Source organism: Cetorhinus maximus, chromosome 14 (assembly GCF_964194155.1).
Source record: "Cetorhinus maximus chromosome 14, sCetMax3.hap1.1, whole genome shotgun sequence".
Classification (NCBI taxonomy): Eukaryota; Metazoa; Chordata; class Chondrichthyes; order Lamniformes; family Cetorhinidae; genus Cetorhinus; species Cetorhinus maximus.
Window position 1 is genome coordinate 67,469,823 of NC_135892.1, and position 22,359 is coordinate 67,492,181.

The following is a 22,359-nucleotide window of genomic DNA, read 5'->3' on the forward strand; positions in this document are numbered from 1 at the left end:
CTGAGATGACCATCAACCTTAAATGACTTTCAAATCGAAAGGAAAAGATTTACATCTGATTGCACCTTATGGCTTGGGCTGTGCTTTGTATGGCATATTTTTTAATGCACTTTAAAAAGCCGTGATATATCTCTAGTAATCTAATCTACATCGTTTTATGTATTTCTTGGGTTTAACCCGACAGTTACACCAGTTTCACTGCAAAACTACACCTTGCTCCTATGATGAGGATTGATTCTCTAATCTTGCCATAGTGTCCAGCTTGGGTTACATGCTTTCTTTTTCCCAATGCTTGCTTGATAAACATTCCAACACTGGCCACTGTCTGTAATGTGAGATGCACTATGGCAGCAGGCCTTTCAAGAATTATATTTAGGAGCTGCACTCTACACCAATGAAAACAAAGATGAAGCACTTGTAGCAATTCAGCTCTGTGCATCCATTACAAGTATGTATTGCATTTCCTAATCCTTTGTTTTTAAAAAGATAAAAACACTGCAATAGTTTGGGTTGAATAATGTATTTGTGTGCAAGGTATTAAAAGCCAGTAGGATTAAGCTGATGTATTAAGATGCTTTGTATAAGCAGTTTCAGATATCTTTGTTACAAATTGTCATGTTGCTATTGTAGTTCTTAGTTGAAGTGGAACTATTAATGTTAGTGACAACAACTTGCATTTATATGGTGCATTTAATAATCATAACTTCCCAAGGCACTTAACATGAGCGATATCAATAAAAATATTTTTGACATCGAACCACAGAAGGATTTTTTAAAAATTCATTCATGGGATGTAGACTTTGCTGGCTGGGCCAGCATTTATTACCAATCCCTAGTTGCTCTTGAGAAGGTGGTCATGGACAGATGACCAAAAGCTTGATCAAAGAAGTTCTAAGGAGTATCTTGAGAGGAGAGAGAGAGATGGAGAAGTTTAGGGAGGGAATTCCAGAGCACAGGGCCAAGGCAGCTGAAGGAGTAGCCAATGGTAGAGCAATTTAAAATTGGGAGTGCACCAAAAGCCAGAATTAGAAGAGCGCAGTGATCTCAAAGACTTTTAGGACTTGAAGAGGCTGCAGAGATGAGCAGGGGTGAGGCATTGGTGGGATCTGAAAACAAGTATAAGGATCTTAAATTTGAGGCATTTTTGAACAGGGAACCAGTGTGGAACAGCAAGCGGGGGATGATGAATGGATTAGACTTGGGCCTAAATTTTCATACTTGCATCGCATGTGCAGAGACTGGAGAATTCCCAGTTCTGCCAACCTGACATCCATAAAAGCAGCCTCAAACATCAGACTTTTGGTTCAGATGGGGCAGGCTGTCATCGGGCTCAAGGGCAGGTGTCCCTGGAAGTAGTGTGGGGTCGGAGGCAGGCCCAGCATGGATTGGGCGACTTCGGCGAATATAAAAAGCAGGCCTTCAGAAAGGCCCATTTGTGAGTTAGGAAGTCCATGGTGAAGTCCCTGTGCCTCGGAGGAGACATCTTTGACTTGTTAGTTGAGTGGGGACTCTGTGAATATTGTCCGACTGTTAGCTGTCCCTGGAATGGATGGCCCTTCATGGGCTTTCCCAAGAAAAAAATGCCATTGCTGCCTATTCAGTGTACTGTACTGAAGCACTGAAAGCATGTAGTGATTCACTGAACGCAGCCATGGAGATGGCATTGTCTTGGCACCACTATCTGGAAAAGATGCTCCGCACTTAATTACTTAGCAGTTGTGCCTCAGTCGATGAATGATGAACAATGTCATGGTCATTAGCCCATCCACTTGCCACCCATCTATCAGCTTGTGCCCACACAATTTACCCTTGACCAGGTCCCTCACGTCTGCACACTGTCAAGGCATAACAGTATGACAAAGAAGAAATAAGTCAGTAAGGCTGTTAGTAGTCGGGGAGCACAGCATGCTAACTTGGAGTAGCAGCTGCAACGTGCATTTGTGCAGAGCCATTTTCTCTACCACACTTTAACAGTAATCAGTGATGATATGTTGAAAATGGTTAGTGCATGTAAACACACAAGTGAATGAGAGCATTGTAAGATGCATGGCTCGCTACCCTTTTTACCTTGTATTGATAGAACGTCACACACAGGAGACACTTAGGAGGCATGGGTCCATTTGCTTCACACTTCACAGATCAGGACCTGCAAATATTATTCGAAGAAGTCCAGAAGAGGAGAGCAATGCTGTGCCTTGCATGCTGGCACTCCTTCAGTTGCCATAAATAAGGGCTGGCTTCAAATTCCTGCTGTGGTGAGTGCAGCAAAAGAGCACTAGAGATCTTGGATACAGTGCTGGAAAAGGTTCAATGGGCAGCCGTGGTCACTAGCAACTATGGAGCAGACAAGGTCTCTGATGGAGGGGCTGGGAGGTGGAAGATGATGAGGGTGCTGAAGGGCTTTTGGTACCTTCACCCTCCTCAGCGACCTCCACAGCCCTGGGTAGGCCTTCAGATGGGTTAATGGGGCTGGCTGCTGTTGCGCAGCAGTCATCCATTCCAGCAACCACTGTGCTAACAGTACGACCGCCCTGTTAAGGGTATGCAGCTCCTCACATATTCCATGGATGTCCGTGTTCATATCCTGAGCAGACTGATCCAGACTACTGAGGGAGGCTTGCACCCTTTCCTGGCCGAGACACTGCTCTCGCATCTACTCCAAGTGCTGTTGCTTCTATTTCTCCATGACAGCGGCCAATCTCTCTTTGTCGGAGATCATGTGGTTGAGCCCCCGGGACAATGTGGAGCTCATGACAGCAATGGACTTCTCCATTCACAGCCCAAGAGCTCCCACTGCCTCAGGGAACTCTGCCCAATGTCCACACTGTTGATGTCCAAATACTGTGCCCCAAAAGATGACTCCAGAGGCTCCACGTTACTGCCTACTGGAGCACCATCGTGACTTTCCTCTGAGGACAGTACAAAGATGTCTGTGACTCTGACACCTCCCCCTGCACTCGAGCGGTGCCCCTCACCCTGTGCCACCAACTTAACATGCGCGCTACATTCCTCTGAAGTGCTGTATCTGAGTTTGCAGAGTGCGGGTTAGTCTGATGCGACACTGCCTCCTTGGACATCTCTTCTTCCTCCTGATGAGGGATGAGTTGGCCCATGTGGGGTGGTGGTGATGGTGGATGGGGCTGAGTGAGAAAAACTGGGACCTGCGCGAAACACAAAATGAGATAAAAGCAAAAAACTGCGGATGCTGGAAATCCAAAACAAAAATAAAAATACCTGGAAAAACTCAGCAGGCCTGGAAGCATCTGCGGAGAGGAACACAGTTAACGTTTCATGTCCCTATGACTCCTAGTTCTGTTGAAGAGTCATATGGACTTGAAACGTTAACTGTGTTCCTCTTCGCAGATGCTGCCACACAAAATGAGATATTTAGCCATAGTCCTTCATATTGTGAAAGCATGCTCTGATGCACCCCATTGCCTTTAATCATGCTTGCAGTGCCCTTATGATGCAACCCCATCCTTTTATTCCTTTTCACGCCAACATCTCCTTGTGCTCAGTGAACTGACATCATGACCTCCACCATTACCAACGTGTTCCAAGGTACAGTTGCTACCGCCTTTATCACCTGCTACCGTCACTGACGGACAGCTGCTCAGACACCCTGGCTATTTCCATGACCAATTGTTCCACTAGTCTAACCAGTTGCAGCCAGGCTGATCCACCCCAGTCCAGGCCATCTCCTTGGTGCTCATGATGGATGTCCCTAATGGGTGCTTGCATGAGGCCAGCCACCATGCTCCTCATTGTCATATAGACCGAATAATGAGCAACCTACCTCCACCTCCTCCAATGCAACAGCAACATGGAGGGGGGGGGGGCGCGACTTTGTAGGAGTTGGCATGAGCACAGAATCTGTGAGCACTAGTGGGATCATACGGGTGATAATGTGTAAGTATCACAACTGAACACTTTTTGAATATATGTACATACGGTACACTCATAGATGCCTCGATGTGTTTTTGTACACTACAAATCTCAATAGGAATGCTAACATAATGAACAACATTCTTACCAGGGACACTGAAGGCAGCATGCTGAGGCCCATCTTGCATTGACATCGTCAGGAGCAAGGGTGTGGCCAGGTTTGAGAGAGATTGGAAGCCATCATCCTTCAAGACTTCTCTGGCCTTTCACATAAGGTGCAGGGTCCAGAGGCTCAAAGGCTGAGATGCTGCTGCATCATTCATTGTCTATCCATGTTTGACTTTAGGTAGGCTGAATGATCAGACTCCAGGTGGAGGTCAGCAGGTGCATCCCAAGCACGAATGCTGGGTGTAAGGCATTCATCCACAAGTCAGTGTTGCGCATTGACCTAGGTGTAGGCAATGTAGGCCAAGATGCCATGTATGCCCCAGGGAATATTGCTTGTCTGCTGTCCCTACTACTTTGAATGCCATTGCATTCCAAGTAGCAGAGGGTGTGCTTCGTGAAGATAGCCGAGGTTTATGGAAGCCTGGAATGTTGCATATGGCGCCCAATCCAGAAACTGGACCATTGTCTGGAATGGATGCTGCCCAAGTTCATTCAAAGACCTGTTGTTGCACAGTTGTGGCCTTATTCTGCACAGAAAGACCTATCTGAATGTATATTGACACACACAATCATACCAGCAAAAATTGGGTGTAAAGTCACGTCTTACTGGCGCTCTCAGCATTGTGGGCACAATTTGCATTTGTACAGGGTAGCAGCCTTGGCATCTCATCTACAGGCACTGACATTTATGAGAGAGGGGCATGTTGTAAAGGACTTCTTGTGCGTGTTTGTAATATGCTGAGGCCAATGGTTATGATGGTGAGGGTTGCAGCCATTTTAATGTGACTGGGTCAAACTCATTGATGTTTTTTCTCTCCCTTGCTGGGGTTGGGCGGTCCCCCCAGTAAGTATGGCTTTCATGTGAAAGGTTCTTTAGTTGGAAGCTGCTCACCAAAAACTGGCTGATGGCAAATGTGATATCGGAGGACCCTGTGTGATTCTGTTTTGCACAAGGGCACGTCTGGTTCCATTCTGCACAGACCCAGCCTTGGCTACGTGGCCATGCCTCCCAGTTTCTCTACCATTGGTAGCCTTTTCATCCTCTTCCATTTGGAAATCATTAGAATGGACAGGGGTTTTTTCTCTCTCGACCTCCTCAGAGGTTGGAGCTCTGGCCATGGCGGTGTTGTCATTGCACAGCGGAGGGGCCTAGAGATCAATGTTGTTCAGCATACAACATACCGCCACTATTCTGGATACCCTTGCTGGGGCATACTGTAGAGCTCCACCAGAGCGATTGAGGCACCTGAAGTGCATTTTTAGAATTCCAATGGCCTGCTCGATTGTAGACCTTGTGACAACATGACTGCTGTTGTTGCGATCAACATTAATTTGAGGGCTCCTAAAGGGGCTCATTAGCCAAGGCGTTAAGGGGGCCCTTGTCCACTTACAGGCAGCCACGGATCTGCGAAGGTGGATGAAATGGCTGAGGGAGTTGGGAACTTCTCGGTATGAAGGAGTCAAGGCAGCTCCCAGCGAAACTTGCACAGCCATGAAGGAAAATCTTGTGGTCACAAATGACCTGGGCACTCAGGGAAATAGAAGGACTAGTGGTTGACGAAGGTGTCCAATTGCTGATATGGAGCCTTTATGGTGACCTGGGTGCCATCAATAACACCTTGCACCTGAGGGAAGCCTGCTAATTGGGCAAAAGCCTCTCTGCGTGTCTGATGCCAAATTAACAAGGAAGTTAATGTGCTCCCCTGCACAAGCAAACAGGGCATCTGTTACTGACTTTAATGCAGCTGAGTGCTGCTGACTGGGATATACCAGATAGCTCTCCTGCTGAGCCCTGAAAAGAGCTTGAGACATAATGATTGAGCACCAAGGTTATCTTTTATAGCCACTGGCAAGCCATGGGGATCAATAGAATGTGGTTCGAGAAGTTGCTGGACCATTCGACATATATCCGGACCACTTCACGGCTTAACCTCAGGCAAATTTGGCATTGATTCTCCCAATATATCTGAGGTCGGTACGACCTTCTCACAGGGTCGTACTTGGCTGGACTCCCCTTCCTTTCCTAATGTATGTGGCTTTGCCTCTAGCTCCTGACCTGGTGTCCTCCCTTGGGCCTCCAGCTTCTGACGTTGACATGCTTCTATGGCGCCTATGTGCAAGGGTACCATGCTCATCTTGTCTTTTCCTTGGCATGAAGATCAATGCGCCCTTCTTAAGCACAATGCTTTTCTTGCCACCAGGGTGCCTGAGTCTAGGGGCATAAAAAATGCCTTGCCAAGTTCAGCAGCCTCACCTTCCTACTCTCTTGTTGAGAATGAACATTTGCCACTTATGAGCTAATTCCAAAGGGTCCTCTCCAAAAGGGTACCCCAGCTATCCAAACAAATCCACAACACTCGGACCTACTCCTACCAGTGTAAGCTGCACATGTCATGTTTCACACTCCTACTTCACCAAAATGAGGCACGAGTGGAGGCAGCTGCTGGTTTATGTGGGCAGCTGCCTCCGCAAAACACGTATGTGCAAATCCCAACCTGCCTTCATTTTTCTCTCTCTCCCCACCCCACCCTGCAAAATTGGTGGGGGCCGTATTCGGGGGCAGGACTTCAATTTTTCGGCCTCGTCTGCCATTTTTGCAATGACTGAGAACTATTGCAGAAATTCGGGCCTTAGAGTGAGTTAAGATACGGGCAGCAGAGTTTGCACAAGTTTTTGGAGAGTTCAAAATGGAAGGCCGGCTTGGAGAGCATTGCAGTAGTCAAGATGCATAGATCAGGGCTTCAGCTTTAAGCTTTGATTCCGTTTGCATTAGAAGACTGGATGATAGCGGGTTGGTGTATTGTACTTTCATCGTGAACCTGGATTCAAAGCAACAAAGATTGATGGCCTGAATGTTTGTTTTTTCTCTCACTGCTTGTAAGGGCATTCCATGAAATGGATTTGAGATCCATTTCTTTATGGCCATGGAGCCACAGCACAACTGTCCATAAATTGGCTCAAACATCAGAAATTGTTTACGTGAACAGCAAAGGGAGGAAGAAGAAGGAAATTGCATTGGTGCAATGGAGTGTTGTGCTCTGTATCTGACTTGTGTTCATATGTGACCTATGTATTATCATTGGATTATCATTACATTTATATACTTCTGGCAAAATACCTATTTGCAGGGTTCTAGCTGTCTGAGTTACAGGCAAGTTTTATAACGTGTCTTAGAGGAACACTATTTGTATTGAAATGTGCGGCAAAACTTTTATTTACAAGCATGATGGTATAAATTGTGGGGAATGAATTGGGACAAGTGTATCAAGTGTCAGCAGGGGAACATTTAGGGGACAATGATCATGGTATCATAAGGTTTAGCTTAGCTATGGAAATGAAGAAAGAGCAATCCAGAGTGAAAAATATTAATTGGGGTAGCACCAATTTTAATAGGGCAAGAATGGATTTGACTTGAGTAAATTTGGAATCAAAGATTGGCAAGCAAAACCGCAATTGAACAATGGACTGCTTTATAGAGATGGTTGAGTTGAGGTACATTCCCATGAGGAGGAAAGATAGGGCAAAGTTCCCTGGTTGATGAAAGAAATAGAGTAAAATGAAGCAAGGGAGTATGTGACAGATATCAGGTTAATAATACAAGTGAGAGCCAGGCAGAGGGAAGTAAAAAAGAAATAAGAGCAGCAAAGAGGTAGTATGAGAAGAGGCTGGCAGCCAACTTAAAAAGGGAACCCTAAAGTCTTCTATAGGCAGATAAGTAATTAAAAGGAGGAATAGGACCAAAAAGGGGATTTATATGTGGAAACAGAGGACATGGCTGAGGTACTAGATGACCAATTTGCATCTGTTCTTACCAAAGAAGATGATGCAGTCAAAGTCTGAGTGAAAGAGGAGATACTTGAGATATTGTATAAGCTAAAAATTGACTGAGGAGGTATTAAAAAATCTGGCTGTACTTAAAGTTGATAAATCAGGACCGACTGAGTTGCATTCAAAGATAGTGACAGAAGTAAAGGTGAATATTGTGGAGGCATTGGGCATAATCTTCCAATCCTCCTTAAATGCAGGGGTGGTGCCAGAGGATAGAATTGCAAATGGGACACCTTGCTCAAACAAGTGTGCAAGGATAATCCCTGCAACTACAGGCCTGTCAGTTTAACCTGGGTGGTGGGAAAGCTTTTAGAAATGAAAACTGAGGCAAAGTTAACGATCACTTGGACAAATGTGAACTGATTAAGGAAAGCTAGCATGGATTTGTTGAAGGCAGATCATGTTTAACTAATTTGAGATTTTTGTTGAGGTAACAGAGAGTTGATGAGGATAATGCAATGCAGTTGATTTGATGTAACTCTTTCGAGTTATCAACAGATCGCATGTAACTCTTTAGAGTACATTCACAGTTCTTGGTTTTCCGGGAGTGGGACATGAACCCACAACCTTCTGATTCAAAGGCGAGGGTGCTATGAACTGAGCCACAGCTGACACCTCATGGACTTCAAAAATCGGGCTCTGGATGATGTAGATAAAGAGAAACATTTCCCATTGGTGGAAGGGTTGAGAACTAGAGGACACTAATTTAAAGCGATTGGGAAAAGAAGCAGGGGTGACATGGGGTAAAACCTTTTTATGCAGTGAGTGGTTAGGATCTGGAATGCAATGTGTGTGCACATGTGCATGTGCTGGACACAAGTTCAATTGTGACTTTCAATAGAGAATTGGATAATTATCTGACGAGAGAGATTTGCAGGGCTACGGGGTAAAGGCAGCTGAGTTGCTCTCTCGACAGCCAGCACAGACATGATGGGCTTCCTGTGTTGTAACCATTCTATGATTCTGTATTTTATCAGTTGCACATCTAAATATATAGATCTTCTCTCTACCTTGAGGGAAGAAAATATTTTGTACTGCTGCATATTTATGCACCCTTTGAGTTAATTTCTTGTTACTAACTTCTTAGAAGCTTTGATTAAAAGAGGCAAGGGTCTAAAATCATTTTTCTAAAAACTATATGCTAGGAGTACCAAAAAGCTGTAATTTGATATTATGAGAAAATGTATCAAGGTTTCTTATCTCTTCAAACTAGAACTAGCCTTTTTACGAAGTTTAGATTTGCTTTTTAACAGTCTTGTAACTGTTTGAATCGTGAGAACTTGCTCCTTTCCCCTACCCACTACCCCATAGCATCCCCACCTGCTTATACAAATACTTTCCACCACCTAGCCTGTCCAAATTACTGTGATGGTGCTGTGCCCTTTACGTTGCACCTTGGTCTCTTTCCTTAATTCCTCTCTTTCTTCTCCTTTGAGCATTTTGCTTTGTTTCACCCCTCTCACCTTTCCCTTAAAACCCTCACTGTGTTGTCAAATTTATAACATTCTGAAGTTATCATTTTGTTCAGACTTTAATTTTGGACATTAGAAATGTTAGTTACTGAGATAATGGTGGTTGGCAAATAAATTTCAAAAAACATTTTCAGAGAATTGTGGGAACCCAGTGACAAGGTTGTGCAATCACAGGGTGATGTTGTTGTAAGGTATTTTCAGAGTTAAAGACAATCACAGTACCACTTCTAACAGATATTGTAGGTACTTTTGAATTTTCAACTAAATGCTGTTGCTATGTACTGCATTAAGTACATAATAGATGTTGAATAGTTTTGTGATGTAGTATGCCGTTGTCTATTTTGTTAATGTTTATTAATTCTAATGTTTTGTTCCCAGTAACGTCTCATATTTCCCATCAATTCTAACTCTTCAGAACATCTATTAATCTTTTGTGCTTCACCCTTTACTTTCTTGTAATCTATGAAGCATATATTTGCTTCTCTTCATTTGTTTTCCATGCACGAATTATTGTCAACACAAATATTCCGTTAGGTTCCTTTCCTATATCAGAAACCATATTGTCTCAATTTCCAATGCAACGTTTTCTTTCATTTCATAGGTTTAGATATGCTTTTGCAAAATGGTACACAAAACCAGTGGTCCTACATTCTCCTTGTTCAGTCATTGTTTTTTTTCTCTGGGAGGGTGGAGGAGGTAGAGAATGATTATATATGTGGTACCGGCCAAGTCCATGGTACAATTCCTAAGCTATGGATCATGTTACAATTTTTACATGCAAGACCTCCATATATTGCAGCATCTGTTGGGACACTATCTTTTGCACCTGCTTTTCCTTTCCGTTTCATTTAATTTATTGCATGCTTGACCCCATTTTAATTGTTCACCTATCTCAATTAAAGTGGTGTCTTTTTCTTTGCTTTGAATTAGCTTCATATTTTCCGCCTGTCTAACCCTGAAATATTCTTTATTGTATGTTCATTTTGTGGGACCCAAAACCGTTCCAGTGTTTTCTTTGCTCAGCTTAAAATATTTTGTTGTAAAATCAAAGCTTCAGTGTACTATTCTGTAAAGGTCAGCAGCCAAAAAATGACTTATTTCTTCAATTAAGTACAATGTCTTTGCATAAACAAATACGCTTTATCCTGGAGTATAGAATAAAAATTTTAGACCCCTATATCTAAGTTAAGAAATTTGCCATGCAACCTTATTTTATGTTGAGCCCTGTCTCCCAGCACTTCCTGCTACTTGTTGATTTCCATGAAGTACTTGACAGGAGTGCAAACAGGCAAAATTGACAGGAAACAGAGATTAAGCAAAGAAACATCATGTTTCGCTGCATAGCCTCAGAATGATAGCATTGATTCGGAGATAAATAATAGTGTCTTTTTCATTCACTGTAAGAGGGGGGAAACTAAGCCAAGATAATTTTCAGACAAATTCTTGATAAGGCCATAATATGGCTTTATTCTGAAATATTCCTTTGTTCCACTATAGTTACTCTTCATGAATGCTCTGATAAACCACGGCCTTCAACTTGGAGCATGTTAGTTATGTAGAAAAGTTTGGAGAATATATTTTCTGTAGCCCAGAGCTGAATGTAACAGTGTGATAAGTATTTTGGAGCTGTTACTGAATCTCTTCCATGTTTTTCTACTTTTGAGTTAGATTAGGGTGCAGAATGTAATACTTGACTTCTGGTAATGGCCGGTTCTATTCGTGGTTGTTGTGACATAGAATGAGACTCAAATCTCTCATGGCTATTGTGTCAGGATAACAAGTGTAGTGTAATTGGGTCTTTTTTAAACAAGCCAAATAGAGTGAAATAAAAGTTTATTCCCAAATATCCGATCATCAAAGAAAAAGAAACAAGCCTCCAATATGACGACGCAGGGATTGCTTAGTCCGCTCTCTAATTCCTGAGGCAATACTTGTCTTTGGGGACAAAATATACTCTCATCGGACCAAAGCTGTTCATTGTGGCAATTAAGGGGTTTCAAAGAGAATCTTGCTAATACATTTTAATCTATATTTTAAACACCATTGAGGCAATTATTGATTTCATTGCTCAGACAGTTAACTACCAGGGCGAGGGTCTCAACTGCTGCAGAAACGACCTGCATTTCCACAAAGAAACTGCTCAATTTTTACTTTCAATAATAGTCTGATCCACTCCATTATTTACTGCCTATGGGGAGATAACAGCGTAGTGATAATGTCACTAGACTAGTGATCTAGAGGCCGAGGCTACTGCTCCAGGGACATGGGTTCAAATTCTTCCATGGCACTGGCGGAATTTTAAAATTCAATTAATAAAATCTGGAATTGAAGCTCGTCCTAGTGATGGTGACCATGAAACTACAACTGATTGTTGTAAAAACCCATCTAGTTCACTAATGTCCTTTTAAGGAAGGAAATCTGCCATCTTTACCTGGTCTGGCCTATATGTGACTCCAAATCCACAGTAATGTGGTTGACTCTTAACTGCCTTCTGAAATGGCCCAATAAGCTGCTCAGTTTAAGGGCAATTGGAGATGTGTAACAAATGCTTTACTTGCTAGCGATGCCCACATCCCATGAAAGAACAAAAAGACGATGATTACAAAGATATCCACTTCCCCATTTCTGCTTCATCCGTGCATTTATTCCTCAATTATTGAGAGAATGACTTGCTTGCATTTATAAAACACCTGTCATAACCTTTGATCACAGCCAATTAAGTACTTTGAATTGTAGTTTTACTGTTGTAATATGGGGAAATGTGGCAGCCTATCTGTGCACTGCAAGGTCCCACAAATAGCTGAGATACTAACCAGAATTTGTTTTTAGCAGTGTTGGTTGAGGGATAAATATTGGCCAATACACCTGGTAATCTTCCCTGCTCTTCAAATAGCCTCATAGCAACTTTTGCCCACCTGGGAGGGCAGACGGATTGTCCACTTAACATCTCGTTCAAATAATAGTATCTCTGCCAATGCAGCATTTCCTCTGTACTACACTAAGATAATAACTTAGATTACGTGCTCAAGTCACTGAGTGGGGCCTGGACCTGTGATTTACTGGCTCAGCCAAGAATGCTGCCACTGAGCCATGGCTGTCAAGTTGATACGTCCTAGCCCTTGGATAGCTCCAAACCGCTTGTACTGCCCTTCATTTGATCAACCAACCTGTAGATTGATGTGAAAAGAGATCCTGGCCTCTGGGCTAATTCCCCCACACGTTGCTCAAGCCATGCACAACTCATTTGAGGCTAATAAGTCATCACCTATACAAATGCTTGTAAAATAAAGCTTAGGAGAGCCTGCACTTTTGAAATGGTTCTCCAGTTTGAATGCTCAATATTCTAACATTTTATATTAATGTTAATTCTATGATATAGAGGAAGTGAGAGACTAGCTACATCAGAATATATTCTCTCGTTTATACTTCTAACAGCTTTTCCATTGTTTTGAAGGTATTTAATTAATCCATTTTAATTCCACGTACAATGGTTCTTTCCAAACCCATATTACTGCTTGCGGTAATGTGGTATCATGCACTCATGGGTCAGTAAGTATTACATAAAAGCAGGTCAGAGCAGCAGAGGGATAACTGTTCCTCTGTTGTGGAGATTGGATGCAATTCTAACAAGTGCTGTCATGTTAAATGGTCATGAATCATGTTTGCAAGTTCTTCATTTACAAAATATGTTTCATTTGATGCTGAATGTTGACCATCCACCCTAAGTATTTTTTTTTTTCATTTGTTGTTGGGATGTGGTTGTTGCTGGCTAGGCCAGCATTTGTTGCCCATCCCTAATTGCCCTTGAGAAGGTGGTGGTGAGCTGCCTTCTTGAACTGTCCATGTGGTGTTGCTAACCTGAAGCCAGAGGCTATAGCATGAGGGTTACCACTCTCATCAAGAATGGCTGACCAGGAGTCCCTCCCGTGCTTACTGCTTGCCAAAGGTATTTTGGAAGGATTTGCAGGTTGATAATCAACCTGTTCAGCCGCACCATGAACCAGACAGGAAACAGAGTATCAGTTAGTGTATGTACACCAGAGACGGCAGGCAGAAGGTCTAATCTCTCTAAGAAATCCAGCAAGCCTGCTGGGTAACTCGTGTGTTTGCTCTGAAGTTGAGGAAATAGTGAGGTTATATTGTAGTTTTTGGGTTTCTCAGGGAGAGATACCAGCTGAGGAAAAGAAGCTAGTGAATGTTCAGAAATCCACCAGAAGTCTAGTGTAATATATGGTTCATTTTTTCTTATTTAATAAACGGTTTATTCTTTGTGTTAAAAGTGGCAGACTCTTGTGAATGTGTTCAGTAACTGACCTCCATGGTTTTTTTAAAAAAAAAGTTAGGATCTATCAAGTCAGTTTTCACTCTGGGATCTGACTTGTCCAGTATTAAAATCAGCTGATCATAACATCAGATAATTTGTTTTTGCAATGTTGATTGAGGGATAAATATTAAATAAAACACAGGGGATAATTCTCCCGCTCTTCTTAGAAATAGTGCCATGAGGTATTTTACGTCCACACGAGAGGGCAGATAGGGCCTTGGGTTTAGTCTGTCATCAAAAAGACTTCACTTCTGACAATGCAGCCCTCCCTCAGTACTACATTTGAGTGTCAACCTAGATTTTTGTACTCAAGTGAGGTGGGACTTGAACCCACAATGTTCTGACTCTGAGGCAAAAATGCTACTAACTGACCTACAACTGACACTTAAATAACGGTAACACAAAGAATCATGGTGGAAAATTGAATTTCTAATTTCAGAAATCTCATTCAGTCATAACCTTGATGCTTAAATTTCATTTCAACTTGTTCATTTTCTACGGGTTGTGGTTTTGCACCCTTCTGTACCTCAAAAACATTTTTCACATTGGTGCAATGTTCAAGTTTCATTTGTTTTATAAGCTGCTGGTGACCTATAACATATCTGCTATATCAATAAGCTGCCCTTTAGCGACATCAAAAAACAGTTGTCAGTTTCCATACATGTGCTGACGACCCCAGTATTACGTCACTATCACTTCTCTCGACCCCTCCACTGTCTAGAAGTTGTCAGATAGCTGTCAGACATCCAGTATTGGGTGAGCGGAAATTTCCCCTAACTAAATGTTGGGAAGACCAAAGCCATTGTTTTCACCATGCCACTAACTTCAATCCCTAGACACCAACTACATTCATTTCCCTGGCAGTTGTCTGAGGCTGTTTGCAACCTTGGTGTCATATTGAATTCTAAGCTGAGCTTTGACTATATATCCATGCCATCATTATAACTCCCTACTTCCACCTCCATAACATTGCCTCACTCCACCCCTGCCTCAACTCATTTGTTGCTGAAACCATCATCCATGCCTTCATTGCCTCTGAACTTGACTCTGCCAACATGCTCCTAGCCAGCCCCCTCTGTAAACCTGATGTTATCCAAAACTCTGCTGTCAGTACTAACTTGCAACAAGTGCCATTTACTCATCACCCATGCTCACTGATCTACGTTGGCTTCTGGTTAAGCAATGCCTCATTTAAAAAAATTCTCATCCTTTATCTTCAAATTTTCCCATGGCCTCACCCCTCCCATCTCTTAACCTCTTCCAACCTTAGAACCCTCCAAGATATCTGTGCACCTCCAATTCTGGCCTCTTGAGCATCCTCGATTTTAATTACTCCACCATGGGTGGCTATGCCTTCAGCTGCCTAGGCCTTAAGCTCCTGAATTCCTTCCCCAAACAATCTTTCCAGTTTTAAGATGGTCCTTAAAATCTATGTTTTTGACCAAGCTTTTTATCTGCTCTAACATCTCCTTTTGTGGTTTGGTGCAAAACATAGTTTGATACCTCCCAAGACACTTAACAGGAGCGTTATTATGTTAAAGGAGCTACATAATATAAGTTTTTGTTGCTATGGATGTGAAAAAAGTTGGTTTTACATCGGACTGGTGGTACCTTGCTACAAATGCTTTTTCTTTCCTAGTGGTTGAATGGGGAGATGATGTGAAAGCAATTACTGAAGATGAAACCATGGTCTTAGTGAATCATCAGGCAACAGGTGATGTCTGCACCCTCATGATGTGTCTCCAGGACAAAGGGACGGTAGGGTCTGCAACCTTCTGACAGTTTCTCTTTGTGTTACAAATCTGAACCAGCATCCTTGCATTTCATGTTCACTTTATATGATAGTGTTGCTTGCTTATTCTAAAGAGCAAAGGTGAAATTTTAAGATAGCTTATACCAACCTCTGAAAAATAGATCTTTCTGCCAAGTTTGTGAATGCCTTGCTCCATGAGTTACTTTTCCCTCATGGCTCACCAGTTGGCCCCCTTCGAATTGAGTTTATGTGGAAGTTAACTCTGCTCTGTTGCTGGGCCACACTGTCAAATAGAGTCTGGTAAGAGTAATGCACCTAAAGTTTATATAAAAAAAAGATATTGTGTGAAACCAAATGGTGGTCAAGTCTGGAAATGCACTGTGCCTTCATTTTGGCCATGCTTTTAGTAATCCCCCACCAGTAATTCTCCCAACATGTCTCTGCATCCATTTCTTTTGACATTTTTCTTCCTATATCTCCTTAGCTCCCTTTTCTACTTTAAAATATAAATAAATTTATCGTAGCTTTATATTAAATTTACTACTTTAAAGGACTGCTTTGCCAGTTTATATCAAGATTTGGACTAAGTTTTTAGCCTGTAATTTAATAACATTTATTTATAGGGTCCTTGGTAACTTAGTAAATTTATCTAGTTAGTTGCTGAATTACAGACCAGAAGGTCCCAGTTACTATATCCATGAATGAGTCGCCAGGTGAAAGATGTGAGCTTGACTAGATGCTTTCTTTCCTATAATCTGTTTAGCTGCTTTTTAAAAAATTCTTTCATGAGGTGTGGATGTCGCTGGCAGGGTCAGCATTTATTGCCCATCCCTAATTGCCTTTGAGAAGGTGGTGGTGAGCTGCCTTCTTGAACCACTCCAGTCCATGTGGTGTAGATACACTCTCAGTACTGTTAGGGAGGGAGTTCAGGGGAGTTCAGAATTTTGACCAGCGACTGTGAAGGAACAATGACATATTTCCAAATCAGGATGGTGAATGGCTTGGAGGGGAACTTCCAGGTGGTGGTGGTCCCATGAGTCTGGTGCCCTTGTCCTTCTAGATGGTGGTGGTCGTGGGTTTGGAAGGTGCTGTCAAAGGAGGCCTGACTAGTTGCTGCAATGCATCTTGTAGATGGTACACACTGCCACTGTACATCGGTGATGGAGGGAGTGAATGTTGAAGATGCTGGATGGGGTGACAATCAAGCGGTCTGCTTTGTCCTGGATGGTGTCAAGCTGCTTGAGTGTTGTTGGAGCTGCACTCATACATGCCAGTGAGGAGTATTCCCCCATTGCACCCCTGACTTGTGCCTTGTCGATGGTGGACAGGCTTTGGGGAGTCAGGAGGTGAGTTACTCACCACAGGATTCCCAGCCTCTGACCTGTTCTTGTAGTCACAGTATTTATTTGGCTAGTCCAGTTTAGTTTCTGGGCAATGGTAACCCCCAGGATGTTGTTAGTGGGAAAAATCAGCAATGGTAGTGTTACTGAATGGCAAGGGGTGATGGTTATATCCTCTCTTGTTGGAGATGGTCATTGAATGGCACTTGTGTGGTGCGAGTGTTACTTGCCACTTGTCAGCCCAAGCCTGGATATCATCCAGGTCTTGCTGCATTTGGACATGGACTGCTTGAATATCTGAGGAGTCGCGAATGGTGCTGAACGTTTTGCAATCATCAGCGAACATCCCCACTTCTGAACTCATGATTGAAGGAAGCTTGTCACATGAATGTATGATAGAATGACTGTGTAAGAAACTTGCAGTAATGACAGCCCACAGACAATAACTTGCTAATAAAACTTTTTTTCATGGCTGCTGGGCAGACAAATACCTCACACCTGACCTTATTGCAGTTTCAGTTTATATTGTCTCCTGTTGATGTTTAAATTCTAGCTTTATCAAATTCTTGTGCTGTATTTCTTGTGAACCATGTAATTTCCAGCAAATGTTATCAGCATTTATAAGGGAACACATTGATTTTCACCATCTGAACAGTATGAGATCCCATTAATCGTTAATGAATGAAATATTATTTAATGGAAGCCTAAGAAATCAACCTGAACACAATATTAACAACAGAATGTTTAATCTTTAAAAATTGTGGTTTGTTTCTTAAGCAGATTAATTTGCTCCTAACATTAATATAACACTTATAGACCTTTTATTGTGGCTCACTAAAAAGTCCTTTTCTGTGACTTAACAGATCTGCTTATCCCGAAGTTTCACATGGGGCTAAATGATTGAGGTTGGCACTTGGGATCATTGACTGACTGGATTCATTAGCTAAAATTTGGTAGTTTCTACTCATCATGGACTCAGGGTATGTTATTTACACGGATGAAGAAAATAATTAGTTTCTTGTAGCTAGGGAGCTCATCATTTCTGAAGCAGACAATCATCCATTTCAGACTACAAAGAAGAAAGACACATTTATATGGTGCCTTTCGCAACCTCAGGACGTCTCAGAGCACTTCACAGCAAGAAGGATTTTTGAAGCGTATTCACTGTTGTAATATAGAAAATGCAGGAGCCAATTTGCGCACAGCAGACCCCCCATAAACAGGAATGTGACAATGACTAGATAATCCCCTTAGTGATGCTGATTGAGGGATAAATGGTAACTAGGACACTGGAGGTAACGCTTCAGAAATAATGCTATGGGATCTTTTATGCCCATCTAAGAGATGTTTAATGCCTCATCTCTTCTTTAGCTTTACACTGTAGTGTCAGCCTATATTTTGTGCTCAAAGGCAGAGTTATCCCAACTATCAAGCTCAAGTGGAGGTCAGCAGCCTGCACTGTGTAGGGAACAGTAACTCACCTGTGACTTTTCCCCAAATTGGTGAATTAATGACCAGAAGGAGTGCTCACTGGCCAATTAAGGATGCTGCGTTCTCCATTGGAGGACCAATTGAAAGTCTTCCAGCTTGAAAGCACAGTCGCAGATTCCATGGTGGGTAAGTGACGGGAAAGGGCACCTCAAAATGGAAGTGCCCTCTCTCCAACTTATTGAAATTTTACATAAAAAAGGCCTTTGCAACCTCACTGTGGAGAGCAAACCTTAGAGGGAGGGCCTCTAAGCCTGACTGGGGCGCTGGCCCATTGGCATGCTGCTGGGAGGCCATCCCCAGGCAGTTGCTCTGTCTCCCACTGCCTGGAGGAACCTGGAGCCCAACTGGAAAATCCCAGTCTGCCTCCAACAACAGGCCTTGATAGGCACTTAAGAGCAGTTAGCCAATTAACCTGCTTGTGGGAGGGTGGCTTGCACCACTGCCCCCACCTCTCTGCCCTGCCCTGCCCCGGCCCAAAGTCCACCTGCAGGAAAATGGGCCGGGGTGCAGTAAAGCTGGGAAGCCATCATGCTGGTTAGCTTTGCCCCCGCCTCAGGGCCCAAAGATCCAGCTCCAAGTATCTGGAAAGGGACTTGAGCAAACAACCTTCTGACTGGGGTGAGAGTACACACTAAAGCTGACTTGTTTGTTAGTCCCCTTTTCATTAAGAACATTAGGAATTTGCAGCTTTATAGCATATGTTTTCATCCACGTCTCAAGCACTTCACATCCAATTAATTACTTTTTAAGTGTCACTGATGTGGGTGAATAGCGAATTTCTATACATCAAGATCCCAAAAACAATGACATTAATGATTTGTTTCCTTGGTGGAGGAATATTGTCAGAGGGGGAGAGGGAATTAGTTTTTGATTTACTGTAGCAAAGAACTGACATTTTTCATGCTGAGCCAAACGGTCTTCTGAGGTGCTATAAATATCTACTGGGGCTATTTTAACCCTGAGTGGGATCAGGGGCAGGTGGCTGGTTAAAACCACTGTACAGCACTTTCTGCTGTGTCGCTACCATTTTAATCACTCAGCTCTTTCAGGTTTCTAATGTGCCCCCAGGGACATGGGTAGGGAGCTTCAATAATGCACACAAATCATGTCCCAGTGTCATTTTAACACAAAACAGTGGAAATCCCAACTTGGTAGTTTAAAACGAAGCAGAGTAGTTCTTAGAATCGCTGAAGCAGTATCTGAAGAGGCAGCCACCTGCAAGTAATTGGATCATGAGATCTGTATGCCATTCTGCTGTTTTTACCAGAAAAATTTCCAGCACCCAGGTCACTTCATGATCTCATTTTTGATTTACTTATTTGCATTAAGATCTATCTGCTTATCATGAGTACTTCTATTGCCAGACCTATTTGGATGAGGGAAGAGGGGGGAGGCGGTAGTGTAGTGGTATTGTCACTGGACTGGTAATCTAGTGATGCTCTGGGTACCCGGGTTTGAATCCCGCCACGGCAAATGGTGGAGTTATTGAAATCAATAAATATCTGGAATTAAAGTCTAATGATGACCATGAAACCATTGTCATAAAAGGAAATCTGCTGTCCACACCTGGTCTGGCCTACATGTGACCCCAGACCCACAGCATTGAGGTTGACTCAAAAATGCGCTCTGCACAAGGGCAGTTAGGATTGGGCAATAAATCCTGACCTAGCCAGTGACGCCTGCTTTCCACGAACAAATATGGGAAAAAAAGAGCAACAGCATCAGCAGCCAGCATGAGCAGCAGCTGAGCTTAATAGAAAATTGGCATTGAGTGGGGCTGTTTGTAGGAGGTCATAATCATCACACCGGGTTTATAGGCCAAGAGTTGATTTTTTTTGCTCTATCTAGCTGGTTGCATTTCTCCATTTTTAAGCTGTTGCAGACCTGCAACAAGATCTGCTGGACCAGGGGGCCATGCTTTGACTGTCAGTCACTACAATCCTTAACCTCTTTGACACTGGTTTCTTCCAATCTGCTATAGGGGACAACTCCTGCATATTTCAGTCTGTAGTATATGGTTGCATAAAGGGATAGCAATATATGTCCACGTCATTATGTTGTGCACAAGATGGTGTGTAAATTGGAGGTTACTGTGTGCGGCTCTACTCCATCTGCATATTCCCTTTTAGGTAGTGAAATTTGCGGGTGTTGGGGAAACTCCCAAAGAAGCCTTGGCACATTATTTTTAATTTTTTTACCCCTCTTTCGTGGGATGTGGGTGTCACTAGCAAGGCCAACATTTGCTGCCCATCCATAATTGCCCTTGAAAATGGTGTTGAGTCCTTGCGCCAGATGGGCTGCAATAGTTCAAGTACACCTACCGTGCTCTTGAGGAGAGAGTTCCGGGAATTTGATCCTGCAACAGTGAAGGAACAGTGATATAGTTCCAAGGCAGGAAAGTGTGTGGCTTGGAGGGGAGCTTGCCATGCATAAGTTCCCCATGCCCTTCTAGGTGGAAGGTGCTATCAAAGGAGCCTTGGCAAGTTGCTGCAGTACATCTTGTAGATGGTACACACTGCCGCCGCTGTGCAGTGTTGGAGGGAGTGAATGTTTAAGGTGGTGGATGGAGTGCCAATTAAGTGGGCTGCTTTGTCGTGAATGGTGTTGAGCTTCTTGAGTGTTGGAGCTGCACTATTCCAGGCAAGTGGAGATTATTCCATCACAATCCTAACTTTTGCATTGTAAATTGTAGACGGGCTTTGGGCAGTCAGGAGGTGAGTTACCCGACTCAAAATTCCCAGCCTCTGATCTGCTTTTGTAGCCTCAGTATTTATATAGCTCGTCTGGTTCATTTTCTGGTGCAGTGCATCTTGTAGATAGTACAAACTGGTACACTGGTTTTTATTGATAGGATGGAGATTTAGGCTGGTGGATGAAGTGCAGAACACCAAGACTGCATTGTTCTGGAGAGTGTCAAGCTTCTTGAGAGGGTGCAACTCCAGCAAAATTCAGGCAAATAGATAGTAAGCTATCACACAGCTAACTTGTGCCTTGTAAGTGGGGGCAGGCTTTATGAAGACAATAGGTAAGCCACTCGTGCAGAATACCCAGCTTCTGATTTGTTGTAGCATCCATGGCATTTATGTAGCTGATCCAGTTGAGTTTCTGGTTCCTGATAGTGAAGAACATGATGATGGTAATGCCATTGAATGTCAAGAGGAGCTGGTTAGAATCTCTCATTGAAAATGGTAATTACCAAGCACTGGTGTGGTGTGAACTCCCCTATTTATCAGCCAATCCTGGATTTTGCCCATGTCTTGCTGTATGTGGCCATGGACTGTTTCATTATCTGAAGAATTGCAAAAGAAGCTGAAAATTGCAAATGTCTGCAAGGAGCCCTCCTTCTGACCTTGGAGGGAAGGTTTGAAGCAGCTGAAGATAGTTGGGCCTCAGATGCAGCCCTCAAAATTTCCTGCAACAATATTCTTGGTTGTTACTGTGATTGTTGGTAACCTTGCTCTAGCACTGGTGGTGCCCTTGATCCTTTTTGTCAGTTTTACTAGAGTTCCTTGGTGCCATACTCCATTGACTGCTCTCTGAATGTCAGGGGCAGTCAGTCTTGTCTGGCTTTAGGGAAAACTGCTTTAGTGTCCATGTTTGGACACAGACCATAATAAGGCCTGGACCCAAGTGGCCTTGGTGGAAGCAAAACTGAGCAACAGTGAGTGGGTAATTGGTTATTAAGTGCTTGTTCGTGACACAGTTGACAACTCCTTTCACTGTGTTGCTAATATGCTAATGATTGGTAGGTTGATGTGGTGGCAATTGACCAGGTTGTATTTGTCTTGCATTTTGAGGACAGGACAGAACATACCTAGACATTTTTACACAGTTTGATAAATGTAACTGCACTGGAGCAGCCTGGCTATTGGCAATGGCTAATTCTGGAGCAGAGGCCTTCAGCAATAGAGCCAGAACGTTGTCTGGGCCTGCGGCCTTTGCCATTGGTCTTTTCCTGATGTCAAATGGAATCAGTTGAATTAGCTGAAGACTGGCGTTTGTAATGATTAGGACTTCAAGAGCAGGTCTTGAAACTCTTTCGAGTTATCAACAGTCACAGATTGCAACTCTTTCGAGTACAATCACAGTTCTTGGTTT

General features: G+C 43.0%; 1 protein-coding gene across 1 annotated transcript in view; it reads left to right on the plus strand.

Annotated features, from left to right (window-relative positions):
- The window catches only part of lpgat1 (lysophosphatidylglycerol acyltransferase 1), a 128,607-nt gene that overhangs the window by 18,121 nt on the left and 88,127 nt on the right, over window positions 1-22,359 (plus strand). Inside the window, exon 3 of the mRNA XM_078557033.1 lies at window positions 15,317-15,435. Within this exon, the coding sequence (XP_078413159.1) occupies window positions 15,317-15,435 (119 nt within the window). The remainder of the gene's footprint in view (window positions 1-15,316; window positions 15,436-22,359) is intronic.